Source organism: Bos javanicus, chromosome 13, assembly GCF_032452875.1.
Source record: "Bos javanicus breed banteng chromosome 13, ARS-OSU_banteng_1.0, whole genome shotgun sequence".
Lineage (NCBI taxonomy): Eukaryota > Metazoa > Chordata > Mammalia > Artiodactyla > Bovidae > Bos > Bos javanicus.
Window position 1 is genome coordinate 37,817,140 of NC_083880.1, and position 22,444 is coordinate 37,839,583.

General features: G+C 55.2%; 1 protein-coding gene across 16 annotated transcripts in view; it reads right to left on the reverse strand.

The window, feature by feature from the left end:
- Positions 1–425: 425 nt before the first annotated feature.
- LOC133259159 (sodium- and chloride-dependent glycine transporter 1-like) overlaps positions 426–22,444 on the reverse strand; it is a 100,649-nt gene continuing 78,630 nt past the window's right edge. For 9 of the 16 annotated variants that reach the window (XM_061436290.1, XM_061436289.1, XM_061436288.1 and 6 more), the window contains 15 exons: positions 20,321–20,470; positions 18,165–18,317; positions 14,650–14,794; positions 13,940–14,071; positions 13,297–13,567; positions 6,720–6,852; positions 6,390–6,524; positions 6,205–6,308; positions 5,564–5,801; positions 5,340–5,474; positions 5,121–5,220; positions 4,932–5,032; positions 1,810–1,980; positions 1,491–1,681; positions 426–893 (listed from right to left, as the gene is read on the reverse strand). In XM_061436290.1, coding sequence (XP_061292274.1) covers positions 806–893; positions 1,491–1,681; positions 1,810–1,980; positions 4,932–5,032; positions 5,121–5,220; positions 5,340–5,474; positions 5,564–5,801; positions 6,205–6,308; positions 6,390–6,524; positions 6,720–6,852; positions 13,297–13,567; positions 13,940–14,071; positions 14,650–14,794; positions 18,165–18,317; positions 20,321–20,470 — 2,247 coding nt within the window. In that variant the 3' untranslated portion in view covers positions 426–805. Of the gene's footprint in view, positions 894–1,486; positions 1,682–1,809; positions 1,981–4,931; positions 5,033–5,120; positions 5,221–5,339; positions 5,475–5,563; positions 5,802–6,204; positions 6,309–6,389; positions 6,525–6,719; positions 6,853–13,296; positions 13,568–13,939; positions 14,072–14,649; positions 14,795–18,164; positions 18,318–20,320; positions 20,471–20,865; positions 21,048–22,444 lie in introns of those variants that run through there. The other 7 variants (XM_061436302.1, XM_061436300.1, XM_061436298.1 and 4 more) reach the window with 5 other exon arrangements.

The window sequence follows — 22,444 nt, forward strand, 5'->3', positions numbered from 1 at the left end:
CCAAACTTCGCAGCCTGGCTACCACCTGCCACTGGGGACGGAAGATTCAGTGCCTCCCTGGGAAAAGGCCAGCTTCTACTCTGATGTCCAGTGTAGCACCCCAGGCCCCAACATGAAGGGCTGCTCAGGAAGGAGGCTTCAGCTTCCATTGGAACTCGTCCTGTCTACTACTGCTTTCAGCTGCCAGGGTCCAGCCCACTTCAGATCTAGTCTAGGATGAGCCCTCCCCAGGATTCCACTGCTGTCTGTCTGTCTGTCTGGCCACCACCCTACCTTCTTACCAGGGCCTCAGTGTCCGGTCCTGACTGTCACAGCCTCTGGCCTTTCTCCTCCCAGGCATCCCCCCAAAGGCCTGGCAGAAGGAGGTCTTGTCCCAGCCCTGACTCTTGTCCCCCTGGAGGACCCAGACAAAGCACAGCAGCAGCTCAGAAACAGGAATAGAAATTTCATTAAAACCTATGGACTTTAAAATCCTAGTGGTACGCAGATGGTTGGGGGTGGGAGGCGCACTGTTATTGCTACAGAGGATTAGAGGCAGCTTTTCCAGGGCTGTCACTGCACGGAGGACAGACACACAGACCCTGCAGGGCTTGGGGGAAGGAGTTTTGGCTCCAGAGAGTGGTTCGGGCACACGGGCTCAATTTGGCACGTTGAACAAGAGTAGCCCAGTTCAGGAAGACTGGGCTTCAGCCTAGTGGTGGTAGGGCAGTGGGATGTCATTTAGGGTCCATTCCCCGGGGCTCTGGGCTCAAACCTCCTGCTGAGCATCACCCCCAGAAACGAATTCTTTGGGCAGGTTGTTAGGTCATGGGCCTCTGCTGGGCAGGCCCTGACAGCCAGTGCTGGAAGGAGGTGCAGGGACCTCAGAGTTGCCGAGTGACATGCAGGTGTTCCTGGAAGACAGATTGGGCCCGAGGCCAAGGCAAGGGGGTAGCAACCATAGATAAGACAAAAGGGCCAGGCCACACAGCCTGACCGGTAACACTACACAGCCCCCTCCCTCCACCTCCCTGCCTCCAGGTAGGAAGATCTGAATTAGCCTGGGGTAGGAAGATCTGAATTAGCAGAGGCTGGGGTCCACCCCAAGGGCGGGAACACTGGTCAGGAGGCCGAAGATTCAGGGACAGGGACAGGTAGGGGACCCACCCAGAACCTCAGCTCAGGGCAAAGTGTGGGGGCATCAGAGGCCATGTGAAGCCCAGCAGGTGTCTGGGGACCTGACCTGAGACCCCTCCAAAGTGCTACTGGGCCCCCCAGAAACCCCCACATCACCCAAAACCCCCAGCTGCCATCTTGGCATCTAAAGGACCTGTAAACACTAGGGAAATGAGCAGAAATGACCGTGCTAGCAGTGGTGGCCAAGGTGACAGGTGCCACCCCTGAGCAGGGCGTGGTGGGGGCAGGCAGTGACACCTCTCCACTGTCTCCCGAGTCTCTGTGTTGGGAGCACAGGGTGGGGATGGGGTATTCCCCCCAGGAGCTGTGCTCACATCTGGGAGTCCTGCAGACGGCTGGAGTCATTACTGCCCACCATGGGAATCTGGGCCTTGTCCAGGTGCAGCGGCTGGAACTCAAGTCCATCTTCAGGGGAGGGTGGAATGGTGGGGGCGTAGCGCCCTGTTCGGTGCTTCAGGAGGGCAGGACCCCAGTCTCTGCTTGGCTTTGTTGAGTTTTTCAAACGCTGCAGGAGAGGTAGGCATGAAGGAGGGACGGGCGGGCAGAGTGCATCAGAAGGGAGCCCTGGAGCGCCATCCATCCATCCACCCTCTTCTGATTCACCTGGCTGCCCCTGCTCCCCCCACCCCTCACCTGGAGGAGGGTGTCCCCATCTGTTCTCCGGAAGTGGAACAGGGCGTAGAATGGAATGCAAATAACAGAGGACAGAGCCATAAGGAAGCCAATGGCCTCGGCCCAGCTTGGATAACGGTACTGGTTGTAGGTGATTGGCTGGTACTGGATCACCAGGAAGATGAGAATCAACTGCAAAGAGTGGGGGTTGGGAGTGGGCGTGAGTCCTGCCCAGCCCTACCCAGGCCTTAGGCCTCCTATCAGCACTGCTCCCCTCCCTCTCCAGTTTCCCAGACTAGAAAGAGGCATTTCAGGGAGGGCAGGGGTGACATCAACATTTGCTTAGCGGAATAAGCTGATGGCACCAGGGGTCCAGGGTATGATGGGCAGGTGGACACTGTGGAAGGGGAGGGGTCTGGCTTCTGGATAATCCTGAAGCAGGCAAGAAACTGTTCAGCTGCCTTGGCCCTTGGAAGTCAGTTCTACTCAAAGACTTGCAGCGGCCACCCACTGCCTTGCTGAAGTAAGGACGAATCGGTGGCTTTTAAGGCTTCAATGGCATTTTCCATCTACTAAGGATTTTTTGAACTGTGGTGTTGGAGAAGACTCTTGAGAGTCCCTTGGACTGCAAGGAGATCCATCCAGTCCATCCTAAAGGAGATCGGTCCTGGGTGTTTATCAGAAGGACTGATATTGAAGCTGAAACTCCAATACTTTGGCCACCTGATGCGAAGAGCTGACTCATTTGAAAAGACCCTTATGCTGGGAAAGATTGAGGGCAGGAGGAGAAGGGGATGACAGAGGATGAGATGGTAGGATGGCATTTCCGACCCAATGGACATGAGTTTGGGTAAACTCCAGGAGTTAATGATGGACAGGGAGGCCTGGCGTGCTGCAGTTCATGGGGTCACAAAGAATCGGACACGACTGAGCCACTGAACTGAATTGAAGCATTTTTTTAATGTTTCCTCCAGACCTGGGAGCTCCTGGATTGCATCAGCTCTAGGTCTCCAGTGCCCAGCACAGCGCCTGGCACAATCTCATGTGCTGATCTGAACTGACTTATGCAGGGAGGTGGGAGCAATGGGGGAAAGGAAAGGGAGAAGTCCTGCCAGTCTATGGCTGCAGAGACAGCAGCGGACAGCCAGGGGAGGCTCCGAAGCCTAGAAACCGTGTCAGGCAGGGGGTGCTCTCAGGAACCGCTTTGGAAAGAGCCGAGGGACACCAGAGATAAAGCCTAGGGTTGCAGCAACAAAAATACTACAGGAAGCAGAAAGATGGGCAGGTGTTTCATGGGCCACTTGGAGGGCCTGGAACAATGGGTGCTGCTTGGCAGGAGGCCTCAGCATACACCTACCAAGCCTTCAGCCACATCCTCGAGCTCAGGCCCCTCCAGCCTTTTTAGTGACTAAATTCTAGAAGTCAGGACCTGCATCCAGGGGATGCTGCACTTAGAGGAGCTTATAACAAGTTTCCTGAATGGAACTAGAGCCTGATCTAATGTGTGGACAAATTCCTTATTTGAACTGATAGAAGGATGAGTTTATAAAAAAAAAAAAATCTTTTCAGCACTATGAAGAAGTAAAGCCTCCAAAAGAAAGCTAACAGCCCAGAAGCACACGGTCCACAGAGCCTGGCCTCCTCACCCGAGGGGATTCCAGCCTGGCTTTCTGAGCACAGAGAAGATGCTGCGGGCTTTGCCTCAGTTTCCTGGAGACACCGGACCCAGGCTGCCTCCTTCCTCCTGCCCTGCCTGGGTGGTGCCCTGGGTCTCCCCACAGGGCAGCAGCTTCCTGGGAGCCCTGGAGGATGAGCTCCCCCAGAGCAGGTCCTGGGCCAAAGCCATAACCCCCGAGGGCACAGCGTTTGGCTGTGGTGTCTGCCCTTCCCTCCCTCCCACCACTTACAGGACACTTCCTCTCCTCCTGTTTCAAAGCTGAGCCAGTAGCCAGAGCTGGTGCCTGTGCCAGGCTTGGGAAGATCCCACATTCCATGTGATGGAGGCCTCAGCCCTCAGGGGCCTTTTTTATTTTTTTCCAGAAACATGAGCCAATGTGGAAATCCGGTGCTGACCTCTCTGGGGCACAGAGAAACTGGCACGGCTCGGGGGCACGACTCCAGACACTGCCCTGACCATCGGGCTGACCCCTCTATCACTCAGAGACAGCCCTGCCTCTTCTCTGTGGAGGGACCATTACACTAGCAAATCCCTCCCCGCAACCCCCCACCCCCACTCCCGACTTCTCACCCTGATCATAAAGGAACAAAATCAGAAGGTTTTTAGTCCGCAGACCACTCCTCCTCCTAAACTTGTTTCTAGTGCAGCATGGGCCCAGCACACACGCTCCAGATCAGACCACCTGCTTTACATGAGGGCTCTGACCCTTAGAAGCTATATAACCTTGGATCAATTACTTAACATCCCAGGGCCTCAGTTTCCTCATCTGTAAAGTGGGGATAATAATGAAACCATGGAGAGTTGTATCACGAGACTTAGTATATTGTTCCTGGTCATGGTGGGCTTTCCCTCCACCACTTCTACTCCCTGCTGGGGGGTCTGTCTTGCAGGTGTTGAATACTGGTGAAAACCCAGAACTCCCCTTCCCAAGCCAGCCTATTCCAAGGTGGCTTAGGAGGGTGTCCCGGATCCTGAGCTGATACCTGACTTGCACAGCCTGCTTCTGGAACATGCATTCACACCACATACCCTGAGCACTCCAAGCACCTTGGCTATGAGGGACTAGAGACACGAGCTCAGTGAAGCTGTCAGAGGCCAACACCAAGGTCAGTTATGATTTCCAAGGCTCCTCTGGGGGGATGCCAGGTTTATACCAGGGAGGGAGGGCCGGCTCTCAGCTGCTGCCAGCCTATTTTCCCCTTCTGAAGCTGGGCACTGTCTTCCATCAAATACAGGGCCCTGTGCTCCATTCCTAACCCAAGGCCAGGGCTTGGGTGGTTCTGAGTCTCCACACCTGTCTGACTCTGTACAGCTTCACTCAGACTTCCAGTGACCTGAACTGTGGGTGTGGAGCCCCAGGGGGAGCTCTGGCCTAATGGTTGGGCTCGTGCTCTTCCTTGGCTGGTTCCCAAGAGGAGGATGCTCGCCACCAGGGCAGCAGGGGCGGGACCAGCAAGGAACTTACAAAGATGATAGTTGGTGAGATGAAGCGCCAGCAGATCTGGAAAAAGCAGGGTGGTGGGAACCCCAGCATCATCTGGATGTCCTCGGAGTAGTTCTGGTGCCCTGGACAGAGGGAGGTCAGCAGCCCACAGAACAGCGTGAGCAGGCCAGGGGCTGGGACACAGGAGGCCGTGGAAGCTTGGGTACTTACCGTAAATGTACATAATGGACACACACATGATACAGGAGATGATGACCAAGGAGTAGCTGGCCGCATAGTTGTCCATCAGCAGCAGCCAGTAGATGCCTGCCTATGGGCCAGTGGGCAGCTGAGTTGGGGGTGGCTGAGGCTACGGGCCCCTTCTCTCTGCTGTCTTCCCCCCACCCCATACCCTGGCAACTTCAGCCCAGCCTTTGCCTTGGTTCTTACCTGGCTGGTGAGGGGGATACCCAGAAGGAAGCCAGCCACAGCCACGCCAAAGGTCACATAAATCTTTTGCTGTAGGATCCACTGGTTCCCTACCTCATCCACAATGGCTGTGACCAGCGTCTCTAGGAGGCAAAACTGCAGGACACGGCCATCAGAGCAAGGGCCTATTCTTGGCCCTGCCTCCTCCCACCCTGAGCCTCAGGCCCGAGTCCCATGCCTCGTACCTGAGTGCCTAACCCCATCAAGATGAGCATGAAGAAGAAGAGCAGGGACCAGAGTGGGGCAATGGGCAGCAGTGTGAGGGCCTCTGGGTATGCCACGAAGGCCAGGCCTGGGCCGTGTTCTGCCACTTGGGACACGTCCTCACCCAGGTGATTCGCCATGGAGCCCAGGACGGAGAAGATGACGAAGCCGGCATAGACACTGGTGACACAGTTAGTGACGCTGATGACCACACTGTCTCTAATGGGAGGGAAACACGTGGTCAGGACACACAGCTCAGTTCCTCCTGCCCAATTTGGGCCAGCAGACTTGGAGACAGGGAAAGTTCTAGGAACAAAAGTACCCCCAATCTCCTCTCTGGTCTGTTCTGGACCTGTATAAGTGGGTGTGAGGCTCTTGAGTCCTTACAGACCCCTGGGGCATCACTATCATCACCCCTTCTCTCTTCTGCCTAAATGTTCTGTGTTCTGCAGTGACTGGAACCAGACCCGGCATTGCCAGCATCTCCAGGCTGTGAATGGAAGGAAGGGTGCTGGCAGGCCAGAAGGCTGCACTGGATCTGGTGGGTCTGGGGGAAGCAGAGTCAGGCTGCAGAGAGGGCAGGAACAGGGGGCAGCCCCAGCGCTGGTGGAGAGACTCTCACCGGTAACAGTTGTTATGGAACCTGTTGTAGGAAGCCATGGTGATGAGACCGCCCCATGCGCAGCCCAGCGAGTAGAAGATCTGGGAGGCGGCATCCCCCCATACCTGCAGGAGGAGCTGTGGTCAGAGGCTGGTGCCTCTCTGCCCCTCCCCATCCCTCCAGGTCACCTTCCACCCACAGCCCACCTTGGCCTCCAGGATCTTGTCCCACTGTGGAGTCAGGTAGTACTTGATGCCCGTGGAGGCTCCTTCCAGGGTCACACCACGGAAGAACAGGATGGTCAGCACCACGTAGGGGAATGTGGCCGTAAAGTACACCACCTGGGGGTGAGAGGGGCCCCACTGGACTCCTCTGGGCTCTTCCCACTCCACCCCTCAACCTGCCCCCTCAACCACCACGGGTCCTCTGGTCCCTCCTACATGCCTTCATCACACCCCCCACACACACACACACAACACCCAGGCAGGGAGGCAGGATATTTCCGTGGGCACAGATCCTGGAGGGAGGGGACTTACTTTCCCTGAAGACCTGATCCCTTGCATGAGGCAGAAAAAGACGACCACCCAGGAGACAAGGAGGCAGCTGAGGAGGTGCACCTGCACCTCCCCGAAGTTTCCAACGTCATCCGACAGGTTCAGCACGCAGAAACTAGAAGGGGATACTCTGGCACTGAGGGCCAGCCGCACCATCCAGCAACACATTCCCAAGGCCCAGGGCCCAGCCTGGCAGCTCCCTCCTTTCTCACGGAGGCCCAGCAGCCGGCTTGTCTGAGATGGGAGCCTTGGTGAGGCCCCAGCCCCAGCCTGCCCAGGCCTCTCTGCCTGTTGCCTCTCCCAGGATCCTTGAGGGTGCCTGCAGGCCACACCCCAGGCCTGGGCTACCTTCCTCAGCCCCTAGGGTGTGGAGGTCTCCCTGTCCCTGCTCAGACCTGGCACAGGCCTTTCCTTTAGGAAGCCCCTCTCCTCCAGACTGGACGTACCCTATCTGGTGTCACCTCCTCCAGGAAGCCTTCTGTGATCTTTTCACAAACACTAGTCCTCCAACTCTGATGAACAGAGGGAGGCAGTGGAGTACTGAGAAAAGACAGAGGATTCCCAGCTGGCGCTAGTGGTAAAGAACCCACCTGTCAATGCAGGAGACATAAGAGATATGGGTTTGATCTCTGGGTGGGGAAGATCCCCTAGAGGAGGAAATGGCAACCCATTTCACTATTCTTGCCTGGAGAATCCCATGGACAGAGGAGCATGCAGGGATATAGTCCATGGGGTCACAAAGAGTTGGACATGACTAAAGTGACTTAGCACACACACTGGAGCACACAAGCCTAGACTTGAACCTAAATTCCTCTCCTGAGTATGCATGACTCTCTCTGGAGCCCTATGCCATGCCAGCTGTGTTTCTTCAATCTACTGGATGTTGACGTGCCAAGCCCTTGCTGGGCATATTGACCTAAATCAGGTATTGTGGGCACTGCCAGTAGCGTCTTAACCCCATGGGGAGGAACACGCTGGAAGTATTCCTGGAAGAGGGGAGGCTTGAACCAAAGTTTGAAGGATGGAGAAAAAGCGGGTGAAGAGAAATGAAAGCACATGCCAGGCTGAGGGCACGGGTCAGGGTCAGGTCATGACGCAGCAGGACAGGGTCAGGAACTGCCTGGGCATGTCAGTAACTCAGGAAGGCTGGAGGAGAAGGGGAGAAGAACAGAGAAGGATAAAGATAGGAAGGAACAAGATCAAGAGAAGTTGTGAAGTCAAGATGCAGAACTTTGAATTTTATTCTGAGATCAATGAGAAGCTTCTGGAGGGTTTTTAGAAGAGGTCTTTCAAGGCCTCTCCTCGGCTCAAAACCTTGTAGCAGCTCCCATCTCTGGCCATGGAAAAACCAAAGTCCATACAGTGGCCCAAAGCCCTTCATGATCCACTATCTCCTAACTGCCGTCTCTCAAATCTCCTCTCCTGCTCCTTCCCCCCTTACTCACTTCTCCAGCTGCATCGGGTTCCTTGTTGTTCCTTAAATGTGCCAGGCCCACTCCCACCTCAGGGCCTTTACACATGCTCTTCCCTGTCTGGTGTACTCTTTCCCCAGACCCATGTCCACATGGGTGTGAGATCTGTGCAAGCACACAGGGCCCCGTGCTTAGAAGGGCCTTGTGCTTGGTTTAATGTCCTGCCATTGCCATCTTGAAATTCTGAACACATTTGAACAAGAGGCCCCATCTTTTCATTTTGCCCTGGGCCCCACAAATTACACAGCTGGGCTTGTCGACATGGTTGCCTCCCTCCTTGCTTCCTTCAAATCTTTACTTGGGTGTCCTCTTTGCAAAGGGGCCTATTCTGGATACCCAGATTAAAACTGCAACCCCAGCCCCAGCCTGGCACACCTTACCCCGTTCTTGGCTGTATTTTCCTCCAGTGTATGTCTCTTTCTATTGCACTGTACATTTTACTATTCAGTTTGTTATCTGCCTTCTATGAAGGCAAGGGTTTTTGTCTGTTTTGCTCATTCGCGTATCCCTCCAGTGGTTTGCAAAGTGCCTAGCACAGAGCCATGCCCAATAAGCATTTGCTGAATGGATGAATGAATTAACATCATGGAAAATTGACTGGGAAGTATAAAGGGGAGTATCTGGAGGGGGACTGGCTTGGCTGTTGGAGTTGTCCAGGCTAAAACTGATGAGCAAGAGACAAACTATTGAGCCTCAGTTTCCTCATCTTTAAAATGGGCATCATAACTTCAACCTAGGATAATCTGTAGATAAATTTAGAAAAATACGGGCTCCTTTCTTTCCCCTCTTTCACTGAAGACTTCTCAGCATAGCTCATAGGCTGTCCTCTAATCTTAGCTCTTTTTATTTTTTTTTCCAACTCAGTTCTCAAACCTCATGAAAACATGTTTAATACCTTGTGATGGGTGGTCACCCTGGTCCCTCATGGGACAATGTTGCCAGGTCCGGGATTTGTTTGTTTGCTCAGCCCACCAGACTGTCAGACTTGCAAGCACCTGAGTAGGCGTCCTCTGCCTCCAATATTCTCCTAGGCTGCCCTTCATATTGTGAACTGCAGAGGGCGCTGACCAACACATCCCTCTTCTGCCAAACTCCTGCCTCTGTGTTGGTTCACTTGACCGCCATCAGGGTCAGGAACTTTCCAGGCTCTCAGTCCATGGGGGAACCAAAGATAAAGGGATGAATAAGATCCACCCCCTCCTCCCAGGAGTGCCTCCTGGACCCTTGTGGCTGGCTGTGCTTTCCAATCTTTTTCCCTTTGGGACATGCAGAAAAAAATAGTTTGGGCCCATGGGGCAAATAGACAAGGTCACTCAAAGCTGAAGGCATCGGGGCTGGAGATTCTGGGCCGCCCAAGCCTGACCGGACTGGCACACGATTTGGGGCACGTCATGTTGGGAGGCTCTGCCTTCCAGAACAGCCACCGGGTCAAGCACCAGCATTCAAAGTAAAAAACCCATTCCTTGCTCAAAAGACTCTTCTAAAAACTTTGTCTAGTTACATATGTTACACTGGTAGTACTTTGTATTATTTTCTCTTTTTTTGTATTATTTTCTTATTGCAAGAGTTTAGCATACAATACAAGGGTTTAAAGAGTTTGGAAAGCTCATCTTCTGAACTCTTTCTCTTTATGGCACCATATTTAACGTTTGGTTTTGGTTTTGGACCATGTGCTTTTGAGACCAAACAACTAACTGAAAAACTTTTGGAACCACACATATTTACAAGTTGGCTTTCACATAACATCTCTTGACTTATTCTGCATTATTTTTTAATTTCCCCAACCAGATGGTAAATGCCTTGAGAACAGGACACTCATCTATTTTCACTGCATCTCTAGCAGTGGCTATCACTGTGCTTACTGAGCACCCGTCACTGTTCTTAGTGATTTCTGCTACATCTTTATAATAACAAGAATGATGTTGTATCCACTCCCACTTAATGGATGAACAGTTGAGACTTAAAGAGGTTTGGTGACCTCACAAGGCCAAGCTGGTATGTAGCACAGCCAGGATTTGAGTGAGGTCTGTGTGGCTCCGGAGCTGGCATGAAGACACTGAGAGAGGGGTGCTGGGATCCAAGTCCCATTGAGTGTCAGGTGTCTTCTGGGGAGATGAGGGCATGGTCCTGAGCTTAGGGCCTGCCTGGCAGGCATCAGATCAGCTCTCAGAGGACTGTAAGGTAATGCTGTAAAGACGTGGTGAAGGCAGAGAAGGCTGGAGGCCAAAGGGTGGGCGAAAGGCAGACATGGGCTCAGAAATCTGCCCTGGGAACTCTTCCTTTAGAGGAGTCCATCTTTCTCTTGATTTGCTTTGTTCACTTGTAAAATGGGAATATTTTATAAAACCGGCACACACTATCTAATAGGGTTGCTCTGGGGCTCAAATGAGATTGTGCAGCTTTCCAAAGGGTCGCTGGAGACTGTGGACCCAGAATGCCTGCAGAGTATCATCGGCCTAATTCACATTAGGCCCCAGGCACAGCAGGGCATGCATATCCTGACACATGTATATCCTGATACATGTATATCCTGACACAGCATTGCGGCCTAGTTCCTTAACATCGGGGAATCAGTCTCTGAATCTGAAAATGGGGGTGATATCATATAATATGCCTAGCACATAGTTCCCTGGTGGCTCAGGGGTAAAGAACCCACCTGCCAATGCAGGAGACGGGTTTGATCTCTGGGTTGGGAGGATCCCCTGGAGAAGGAAATGGCAACCCACCCTAGTGTTCTTGCCTAGAGAATCCCATGGACAGACGAGCCTGGAGAGCTACAGCCCATGGAGTTGCAAAAGAGTTGGACACGACTGAGCAACTAAACAACAATAAGCACATAGTAGGTGCCCAGAAATGGGGGTGCTTGCTCACCTCATCTCGCTGAAGCCAGCTTGGGCAGCCCTCTCAAAGGTCACTTCCCTAGGCTCTCCAGGAGGGGGCAGCAGAGAGCCATCCTGAAGGGAAGGAGTCCTGCCTGGGACTGCGGCTCCTTAGGGAGGCCTGGCTCCAGCCCCAGACAAGGAGTGGAGTTTAGCGGGCCATCCTGTGGACCTCCTGACCCGTGGCTAGTTTTCTTGGAGGGAAATTCCCCTCTAATTGCACTGGATAAAATCTCCTGATCTTTGCCAAGCAGTAGCCCCACCCTGGAAGACAGCCCCTGGGGTGATAATTTCTGGAGCCTCTCCGGGTTTTATGCTTCTGGAACCTTCCAGAAGGTTCTCTCTAGATCAAGTTGCCCAGTCCACACCATGCCCCAAATGTAGCAGAATAACTAAGTGGGTGGAGTCTCTTAGTCCCCGATCTGTCCCCGCTCTGAGTACAGTCTTCGGTGCCTACTTGGTGCTCAGGAAATGACCCATCCAATGACTGAATAACTGAATCTGCCCAGAGGTATTTTTGCCCAAACCTCACTGGGAGGCAACGGCTCTATGGTCTCCACCATGAGTCTTGAGGACGGCAAACATATCTTAACCATCTTTGAACATCTGTAGCGCAGCACATGGCCTTCCCAGGTGGCTACCAATGCAGGAGGTGCAGGAAACACTGGTTCAATCCCTGGGTCAGGGAGATGCCCTGGAGTAGGAAATGGCAACCCATGCCAGTATTCTTGCCTGGAAAATTCCATGGACAGAGGCACCTGGCAGGCTACAGCCCATGGGGTTGCCAAGAGTCAGACACAACTGAGCACGTATGCAGCAGCAGCAGCCCAGGGACACTGGGCCCTCAGGCTCTGAGTGCTGGCCCTTGGTTTAGAGGACATGGACGTGCTAGGACTTCAAGTGTCACTGGGACCTCCGCTGCTCAGCCCTGACTCTCCATCACAGCGTGGAGAAGGCCTTGAAGCCTCTGACCGGCAGTGGAAGCCCTGTGTCTTTTGATGTCCTGGCCTCCTCTGTCCCAATACTCTGTCCTACCTGCTCCCAGCCCCAGCTCCAGTCTGCCACCTCCTGGCTGCAGCTCATCTGCCCATGTCTCCCAGTCCTTCTATACTTCCTTTCTCCCTCCTCTGGGAAGTCTTGGGTTTTTTTATGATTTGTTTTTTGACCCTGTCATGCTTGGCATGTGGGATCTTAGTTCCCTGAGGAGGGATTGAACCTGTGCCCCCTGCAGTGGAGGCACTGGAAGCTCGGAGTCTTAGACACTGGACCTCGAGGGAAGTCCATGGGAAGTGTTCTTGATCACCTGCTCTTGCCCTCACCACATCCCTGCATATACCTGCACTGAGGCCCCTTCCCCAAATAGCTTTAACTACCCATCTCCCTTCTGGACTGTGACCTCCTCGTGACATGGTCTCAGGGCCATTCATACCCCATGGGCACACAGGGCCCAGCAGAGTGGACGCCATAAATGTTTGTGGAATGAATGAACGAGGCCTGCCCACCAGCCCACAGAGCCCTCTTCCCTCGAGCTCCTCAACAGGACATGGGGAATTTCCTCCAGGATGTCCTGCTGGGCCCTCACACCCACCCAGCTGGGACAAGATGTTCCAAACACCCCCAGCAACAGCTTCCCTTCAAGCCAGCCCTGGGACTCCGTTCTCTGTCAGCACAGAGCTCAGGGGTGCCAGGCTGCCCTTCCCAAACACAGCTTGATAATGACAGCTCTGGGCTCAGGAAACTTCCACAGCTCTTCTTTGGTTCTGCAGGGTTAGGTCTATGCTTCTTTCTTGTAAGCCCTCCAAGAGGTCACTTACTCCCTGTAGGCTACCACATGGCTGGTGAGTTCCCGACACACCTGTTACCCCTCGTCACAACGGTTTCCCTCAGGCTTATCTGCAACTAAGGGCCTCTGCCCGTGCTCTTCTGCGTACCAGGAAGCCACCCCTCTTTGCCGCGACCCTCCTTGTTTGACCTGACTGCTGGAGCCTCAGTGCTGCTGTGTAAGGATGCTCACAAACTCACAAAGCCTCTGTGTCAGCTTCTCCTGAAGTGGGCTGCGAGCTCCTTACATTTCTTCCCAAACGCCTGCCCTGCTCTATTCCTGGCACCCTCCCTAGACTGCAGACTACTGCCCTTTAGCGAAGAGGGAGGGCTGAAGATAGGCTCCCAGGATAACCCCTAGAAGCCCAGTTCCCATGGGGGCCTCACCTCCAGTACTCCTCACTGGGGCTTGTCCTCTGGAGGGTCTGGTTGAGTGCCTGAGAGACGTTGCCAAGCATGGCAGAAGGCTGCGTGCTCTTGGTGATGTTGGGGTTTTCCAATATGCTCACACAGTTGGGCGTGTTCCAAGGGTTATCACAGTAGGTCCAGGGCAGCACGGACGTCAGGGACGAGAAGAAGTAGTAGAAGGCGATGCAGACGACCACATTGTAGTAGATGCCGATGTATGTGGACACCACCATCATGCCGTAGCCCACACCTGGGGGAGGGGAAGGGCAGGAGCAGCCTCACACACCTAGCTGAAGGACGCAAAGCTAATTTTGAAGGGCCTGAGGGGCAGGCTTTCACGGAAGGCCACAGAAGGGGCAGGTCAAAGCCTTGGCAGGAGCGAGCTGGGGGCTGAGTGGGGGAGTGGGCGAAGGGCTTTTGTGTATGCATGTGGTAGGAGGAGAGGGTGGAGGCCAAGTAAACAATGGATCCCAGCATGTGTCCCTGGCCTTGGCCGCTGATGTGGACCTCGGGTCAACACCCGGGTTCCATAGAGGTTGACAGTCTTTATACAGATGGGTGAGTCAGCACGGCCCCCCGAGGCCCGTGTGTGTGTGTGTGTGTATACCCATCCGGGCCTCACCTTTGAACATGGGGCTGATCCTCCAGACCCCTAGGCAGCCCTGACTTGCAAACTGGCCGAAGGAGAGTTCCATGAAGAAGATGGGGATCCCGCAGAAGATGAGCATGACGAAGTAGGGGACCAGGAAGGCTCCTGGTGGGCAGGGAGAGGGCTGGCTCAGGGCCAGCTCTGGGGAAATCCCACCCTCTTCCTGCTCAGAACCCGACAGCAGAACCTTTGCAATTGGCTGGGCTTCCAGGAGGGTGTGCCATGCCCTGGACTGGAGCCTCAGTCTGAAGCACACTGCTCACGGCCTGTTTTTGAACTTGACAGGGGTTCCCAGGAAATCTGCTCTGAGCTGAACCCAGGTCCTAGAGCTGCCATGTTTGGGTGGGAATTGATGACTTAACCAAGCAATTTCACATACATTAGCTGATGGGGTCCTCAAATATCCCCTGAATCATTTTGGGGGTGGCTGTTGAAATGCTGGGGGGTATAAAACTGAGACTTGGGAAGTTGGGTTTCTTGCCTCTCTATCTTTTCTCCCCTCGAGGGATCAGGCTGCCAAGGTCAGGGGGTAAAGTTTACCTAAGCCAGGGTGGGGGCAAAGGAGATTAGGGCCAGAGGCCGGCCTGTCTGGAGTGGGGTCTGTCCTGGAAGGGGGTGTGGTTGGGCCATGGTGGCTGGGCTCTGTCCATGTGGGTGGTCCCTGCCCTGTGCCCACTGGGTACCTCCCCCGTTGCGATAGCAGAGGTATGGGAAGCGCCAGACATTGCCCAGGCCCACGGCATAGCCCACGCTCGTCAGTACAAACTCGATCTGGTTGCCCCAGTTGCCCCGTTGGAGGCTGTGGTCCTCGTCGGGCATAAAACCATTCTGTGCAGACAAGAGAAAAGCCACCATCGGCAAGGCATTAGCGTGAGGTGCCTGACCCTTCAGACCTCCCCTAGTGGGGACACCATGGACCCTCCAGGCCCCCAGCCCACCCTGGGCTTCCCCTCTGCTGACAGAAGCTGCAGGCAGGCCTGGCAGAGGAGCACAGAGGGAAGACTGGCTACCAAAGGGTGCCAAGCGGGGCCTCCCTCACCAGCCCCCTAGCACCCTGTGCTGGGGGAACCAGCCCACCTGAGGAGCTGCTGCCAGCATCTGAGAGGTGGGACACTGAGAGGGAGCTCGAGTTGAGAGCCCCCCAGCCCCAGCCCCTCCAAAGCCTCCCCTGTCCCCACTGGGTGAGGATCTGGGAGCAGCTGAGCCTCATACCAAGCAGCCAAGCTGGATTGGGCACAAAGGGGCCTGTGTCCAGACAGCCCCGCAACCCACCGCCACCATATCGCCAGGCTAAGCACGCTGCCCATAGCAGGTGGCTGTGGGGGAGGGGATGCTGGGCCCCTCCCCCAGCTGAAGGCTTTTTCCAGGGGGCACCTGGTGGTCAGGGCTGTAGGGTACAAGAAGGGGAAAGCAACTGAGCTAGGCCAGACCTGAGGAAGGCATCCTGAGATTCAGGATAGGAGGGCCAGAGGAGCCCTGGGAAAGCTGACCTGGGCTGAGAGCAGGGAGCTGCTGGCCATGAATTGGAAGAGGAGACCAGAGTTGTAGGCACCATGCCAGACTTGGAGGACAGACTCTGGGGAGTTCTACTTCCAGTTCCCTCAGGAGAACTAGAGGAAGTGACTCTAGAAAAGGGTCTCTGAGCTGAGAGAGCATGAGCTGCAGAAGAGGGGGCTGGTCAGGAAGAGCTGATGAGGGGTTTGCCCAAAAGGAAGGATGCGGGCTTGCCTGGGGAGCTGTGGGGCTGGACTGGGTGGCCTGAAGCCCCACTGAGGACCCCAACCCCACAGTTGGGATTAACCCATTAAGTCCCTTTATAAGTGTGAGCAGACTGGTCCCCCATGCCATGTCCGTTCCACCCCTCCCACTGACTCAGCCACCCTGAACCAGAGCCTGCGGGGTCAGAGGAATCTCAGAGGCAAGGGAGGACCCAGAGAGTCATCAACAGAGAAGCCCAGAGACTCCCTGAGTGACACAGACAGTCTCCCAGAGGTGGGCTGTTCTCCTGAGAGAAATGGCCAGGGTCCTTGAGGACACCCAGGATCAGAGACATAGCTGCACAACCTACCTGAGGTACAGCATGGTAGTGACACTGACCCTCACTTTGAAAGAGACAGATTCAAGGCATGCAGGCAAATAAACAAGTGGGCCTGGTGCCTTGACATGCTGCTGGACTCTGACGCTGACCGACAGGCGCAGAGTCGGGGAATGGTCTCACCGGCCTGCGCCTTCCAGGAAGGCCTATTTGGGAAGGCAGGCCCAGAGGCCCCAGTACCTGATGGTGGCCCTCCTAGCCACGCACACTTTGCTCTCAGAGGGCGCATCTGGGGGCCGCTCCAGGCTTGCACAGCACATTGGCACTACTGCACAGACACCCTTGTCCTTGCCACAGGTGTCACCTCCCACCCAGCACTGCCCAGAGGAGACCCTGAGCCTCACATGGTCCTGGGAGGTTTGGGGCCCAGTACCAGGAACCCTTCACAGAGCACCCAGAGCCGACCAGCAGAGCCTATATGCATTCATTCGCAGAGGTTTACAAACACCTACTATGTGCCAGGCCCTACCTCAGGCTCAGGAAATTCAGAAGGGAACAAAACACACCCAGACCCACTCAGAAGTCCAGGGGGAAGTAAGCCATTAATGAGATAAACACATAATTTTTGCATGCAACTTCAACGTGACCACAACGAGAACGTGAAAGGATGACTAGGGTTGGGGTAGGAGCAGGGTGAGGTCACAGAAGGCTGCCCTGATGAAGAGGCTTGAAGGCCACCTTGGCCCTGAGAGAGGGCAGCTCCTAGTCCTGGTGTGACAGGTCCCTACAGAATCCCGGCTAAGCCTGTCACCACCTCCTAGGGGCTTTTTGGGGGACAGGCCTAGCAATAATAGTGTGGGGTCCAGGGGGCACTTTTTCAGAGGGCATGAGGCCTGCCTGGAGTAGTTTATCCATTCCCAAACAAAGCCCAGCCAAACAGGCTTCCTGTATGTTGATCCTACAATAACAGTTTTATTCTGTCTGAGGCTTGTTTACTTAGGGGCACAATGCAGAGTACATGGGTGGGGTCACAAAGCAGCAGTTATAGCTGTAAGAGAGACAACTGAGGATCCAGGTGGCCTCACGGGTGGAGCAGGGCAAGGCCTCTTGCAGAGACCGAGGTCCTAAGGTTTGATATTCAAGGCCTGACCAAGTGGGCCTCTGAGGTCTCTGCTCCTCCCTTGGTGTGGAGGGGTTTGGGAGGGTGGCCAGCAGCGAGTCACAGGCTGACTGAGCCCTCAGAGTCAGGTGGCATTGATGAGCAGCACACTACTGAGCCTTGCGCTCAACAGTTCAGCCCTGCTGGCTGTGCCCCTTGGAGGCCCGAGCCTGGGGGACTGGAGCCTGGAACTGGAGTTGGGGCTGGGACTGTGGCGGGAAGTAACAGACAACATGAGGGGTCCACTATGCAGAAGGAGGTGCAATGACACAAGTGGTGGGAGGAGCTCCCAGCAGAAGCAGCGCCAGCCGCTACCCCCTGGCCCTGTATCCCAGCCCTTCAGTGCCCCATTCAGGAGCTGTAGAGGGAATGCTGCCGTGGGGGCCTGGTCCACAGCTAGGCCTCTGACTTTTCACTCCAGTGCAGCTATGTGCAGGCAGTCTGACTGGTGAGGGCGTGGCGCTCAGCAAAGGACAGAGGAAGCCCACCTTCCTCCAAGAACACTGGAGGGAAGGGTCCCTCTGTGGGGCTTCCTGGGGGCTCTAGTTCCCTTTCAGCCCTCCTCTGGGGACTCCCCTACACTTCCTTCCTGGACAGCAATGCCCAAGGCCAGTGAGACTTTTCTAATGCTGCACAAGTTTTTTTCTCCTTGCATAATTTTCCTCATTCTAAGCCCTCCATTCTTTTTTACCTGCTGGGTGGAAGGCCTGTCACTGATAGTAACAGTCCCTGTTGGCTCTGAGGTGCCCACAAAAGAATCTCTTTGTGCTCATTGGTTTGACCCAGACTGGTGGCCTGTCTGCCAAACCAGCTCAGCCCTGCCGACTGGCCAGGCTCCAGGCTCCTGCTGCCCATCACCCATCTCCCACTGTCTGCTGCCCCTCGCTGCCCTCCCAACCTCCCTCCCTCGCTCACACCTGGGTGGTGAGTTAAACCAGAGTGGTCTGGTGCCCTTCCGGGTTGGTCCCTCTTCCTTGGGCTCCCTGGATAGCCCCTACCCTCACCTCTGACTCGTCCTCATAGGCCTCATGGGTGATGTCCCGGGTGGGGATTGCCTCGCCCTGTGCCCAAGCTTCCCCAGGCTCAGCAGGATGCAGGCTATGGGACGTGCCTTCCACGCCTGTGTGGATGGGCTGGCTGATCATCCTCCATGACATCTGCCATGCAAAGACATACACATGTAAGACCCTCAGCGCCCCTGTCCTAAGAAGCTGTCATTGAGGCAGCAGTGTCCATGCCTGCACAAGGATCTGCGACCAGTCTTGGGTTCACAACCTCCCACCCCATCCCTGCCCAGGAGGGTGAGCCACACTGAGCAGTTGCTTATGTAAGTCCTCTCCCTAGCCCTCTGCCCTCTGTTTGTTCACTGTTCTGGGTGAGCTCCTAGAATTCAGGCAGTTCAGCTCCAACAGCAGAAACCAGAGCTCCCCCAACCCCACACCACAGAGGTGCCCCTCCCTGTTCCATGTCCAGACTCAGAGGCAGCCCAGATTTCTGCTCTGGGTGATAGCTGTGCCCAGGCTGCCAACTCCCGCCCTCCAAGAGCAGTGTCCACTGGATATTACTGTGAATTGAGAGCTCTCTCTTCTGCTCGTGGTGGACACTGAGGACTCCTGGAGCAGGCCAGGCGGGGCAGGCCCTGCTGGGAGCCGGCAGGCTTCTTGCCCAGGACTCTGAAGCCCCAGGGTTTGCTCAAGGGATGAAGTCCTATCCTAGACAAACTTTGCAGAGGAGAACGGGCAAGACCCTATATCCTAGACTGACCTTGAGCCAAATCCAGATCCCTGGCAGCCTTCTCTGAGCTCCAGAGCGGGAATTCAGGCAGAACAGCCATGACAGTAAAGCGTGGCTGCCCCGGGAAACCCTGTGACCTAACGCCCTTTGGTTCTTGGTTCCCCAACTTGTCTTCCTGAGGTAGCACCTGCCCTGCAATGACAGAGCCTTCCATCCTTCAACTGGCTTCCTGATCCAGACCCGTGAAAGAGTCAAGGGCTGGGCTGGAGGAGCAGGACCATGGGAAAATCTATCCCAGACTCGAGCAGTATACAGGGGCTATTAGTGTCTCCAGCCTCAAGGAAAACCTCACGGCACCTCTCAGGAGATCAGGGCCTCATATGGGAGGTGAGAGTGGCAAGGACGTGCCCAGTACTGTTTCATCCCAGAGCCCTGACTAGCAGAGGGCTCTGCCAGTATTGACTTGCCAAAATTGTGGACGGCAGACAGGAGATGCAGCCTAGGCATGCCGGGCTCCACTCCAGACCCTGGGAGTAGTGACGGGACCTTTGGATGGGCTCTGTCTCTGCCCTGGAGCCCAGCAGTCCTGCCCTGCACTGTGGAAGCCGTGAGCAGCCTCTGCCCCGTCGGCTGGCAGCGGGCTGGCATTTTGGAAGTGGCTTTGGTTGCTGACCCTGGCAGTCCTGAGGGTGGAGGGCAGCCCTGCATAATGCTACTCCCAAACCCAACCCAGTTCTCCCTAGAGGACATGCCTTCTCTTGCCTTCTGGAGGTCAAGTCAGAATGAGCTGCAGAGAAAGAAGGTGACCGTCCCAGTCCCCTCTCCCTCACTGCCGTCAGCCACACTGTGCCTGCCATCCCTGCCCACCCCCAGCTTCCAGGGATGAGGGCACACCAGTGGTGCCCACCCCACCCGGGCCCTAGTCCTGAACACTGGCAAACATTCCGCAGGGTCTGTCGCCTCCCAGCTGAGTTGCTTGCCTGCCCCATTCCCCCATCCTCACCATGCAGCCCCTGTACCAAGTCCCCCTGCCCCCTCACCCACTCTCCCCATAGGAGTAACTGCCATGGCACAGACAATGGGGCCGAATTGATTAGTACAATTCCTGGGCACCTCTGGCCCATCTCCCCGGGAGCTAGGACAATGCAGCTTTGATACACAGAGCAGATTCTCAGCAGGTCCTTGGGTTGGGGGAGCCCTCACACCCCCATTCTCCTCTCCCGTGGCCCCGCCACACAGCTAACTCTTCCTGCTCCTTTGCACAGTTGCAACTTTCTGCATCACTTTTGCTGGTGTTTGTCTCTCTGGCTGGCTGTGCCTGCCCCTCCGTGGCACAGACCACTCAGCCCCTCTCCCCACCTCCAGTCCTGCCTCCCAGTCTGCCTGGCACCAGAGAGGGGGCTCAACCTCCTGGAAAATGACCGACCTGTTCTGGGGAGGAGGGGTCCACAGGTCCCTGAGCCGCCGCCATCTTGGGGTGAACACTTGGAGTGGAGTGTGTGTGTCTCCTCCACTCATTCACACCTCTGCCAGCTCCGGGTGACACTGATGCATCCCCTGCCTCTTCCATTGCCTGCTGGGCAGCATCAATTACTTTTACTTCATCTACTCCTGAAGCTCTGCTTACCCCTTCCCCTGGCCCTCCCACTTCGGCCAGTCCCCATGCAGCCCAGCGTGGATGCTCCACAGCTAGAGTGAGGCGTGGGGCTTGTTGTGTTTCTCCCTTTTCCCAGCAAGTTATTGGAACAAAACACACACACACACTCACAACCACAGGGTGAGGCAGAGCAGGCACAGGAGAGAGAGAGAGAGGGTGGCTCATTCCCATTCTAGAGTGGGGTCTGGGGCCCAGATGCTTCTGAGCATACAGGCCTGGCACTTGGTGGGGCTCCTGGTAACGAGGTTGGGTACCTCTGGGCACTAGAGATGGTGAAGGGGCAGGGAGAAGGGGACGTAGCCACAGGGCACTACCAGAGCATCTCAGACTTCGTAGAGTGCTGTGGCCTGAGGGGTGATGGGCACTGGAGCAATCCCCCAGGACTTGGGGATCTCCAGCTGGCCAAGATGGTAGAGTGTGTCCTCATAGAAGAATGTGACTGACTGAGTTGTGGCCGCAAAAGAGTTGTAGCCTGGTGAACTGTGCTGTCACCTGTCTGAAGAAAGACAGCATTAGCCAAGAGGGCAGCTGCAGAACACGGACTCTTGAGGATTAGCACTGCGTCACCTAGAACCTGAGGAGGTCCCTCTGGAAGAGTGTGCTGAGTGGTCTGGGTAGAACGTCACTCAGACCCTCAATCCCTCTTCTCTGAGGCCACACTCACTGGTCAGTCTCCAGTGGGTGCTGGGACACCACAAACCAGTGACCAGGAAGGTGGGCACGAGCGTTCTGGTGCTGGGAAGACACAGCTTCCAGTTTTTGGAAACTGATGGGTGGGCAAGGTACAAAGTAGGATCTTAATAACCTAAGATCAAGCATGAATTCTGATGTAAAGGACAGCTTCCCTGTGAGTTTGGTAAGTGTGCTGACGCCAATGGGAACATGGCAGGATGATACCATTTTAACCTTTTTTGTTATTTTCTTAAAAATATTTATTGGGCCATTTGGGTCTAAGTGCAGTGCACGGGCTCTTTGGTTGTGGTGCCCGGGCTCAGTAGTTGTGGTGCGACAGCTTAGGTGCTCTGCGGCATGTGGGATCTGAGTTCTCTGACCAGCAGCCTCGAACCCATGTCCCCTGCACTGCCAGGTGGGTTCCTAGCCACTGGACTACCAGGGAAGTCCCAACATCATTATTTTTAAAGGGCAAAGTCTTTAGAGTCAGACAGGCCTGGGTTCAAACCCCAGCTCTGGTGAATCTCCCTCTATGTATCTCCTTAGGCAAGTTACTTTACTTGTCTGGTCTTAGTTTCTTTATCTCTATAATAGGGATCATATCTACCCATCTTTGAAGCTAGTAAGCATTATAAATAATAGTAATAGATAATATATATGAAGTGCTTACTGTGAGCCAGATGCTGTCCTAAACACTTCATATTAATATATATTAACTCATTTATTCCTCGAGGTGGGTATGATACTATGCCCATTTTGGGAGAGAAGATGGGAAGTGATCTTGGCTCAAGCAAGTCTCCCAAGAGAATGGCCTCAGACGCTAGCAACTGAGCTGCTTCCAGGCCAGCCTCATGCAGCCGAGTCCCCAGACACACTCTGCTGACTTCCGCTGACTTCCTGAGAGTCCAGACTGAGGGCCAAGCCCCTGGCTGGGCCACCGGCTCCGGGAAGGCCCAGTCACCCATGATGCCCAAACGCTCACTTCCACCCAGGGTGGGCTCTGCGCTTTGGCTGCCCTGGCCTGGGCCAGGTGCCCAGAACAGGCAGCCCTGGCTGGACAGCTTTCTCTGGCTCTGGCCATGGGGACAGCAGGCGGCAGCAGCCCAGCTGGGTCCTGGCCGTAATGAGGCCTCATTAGTGGGATCCAGCTGCTCTAGCCCTACTCAGGGAGGCCGGCTCCCCCAAGCCCGCCTCTGACTTTTCTTAATAAAAGTGGGCATT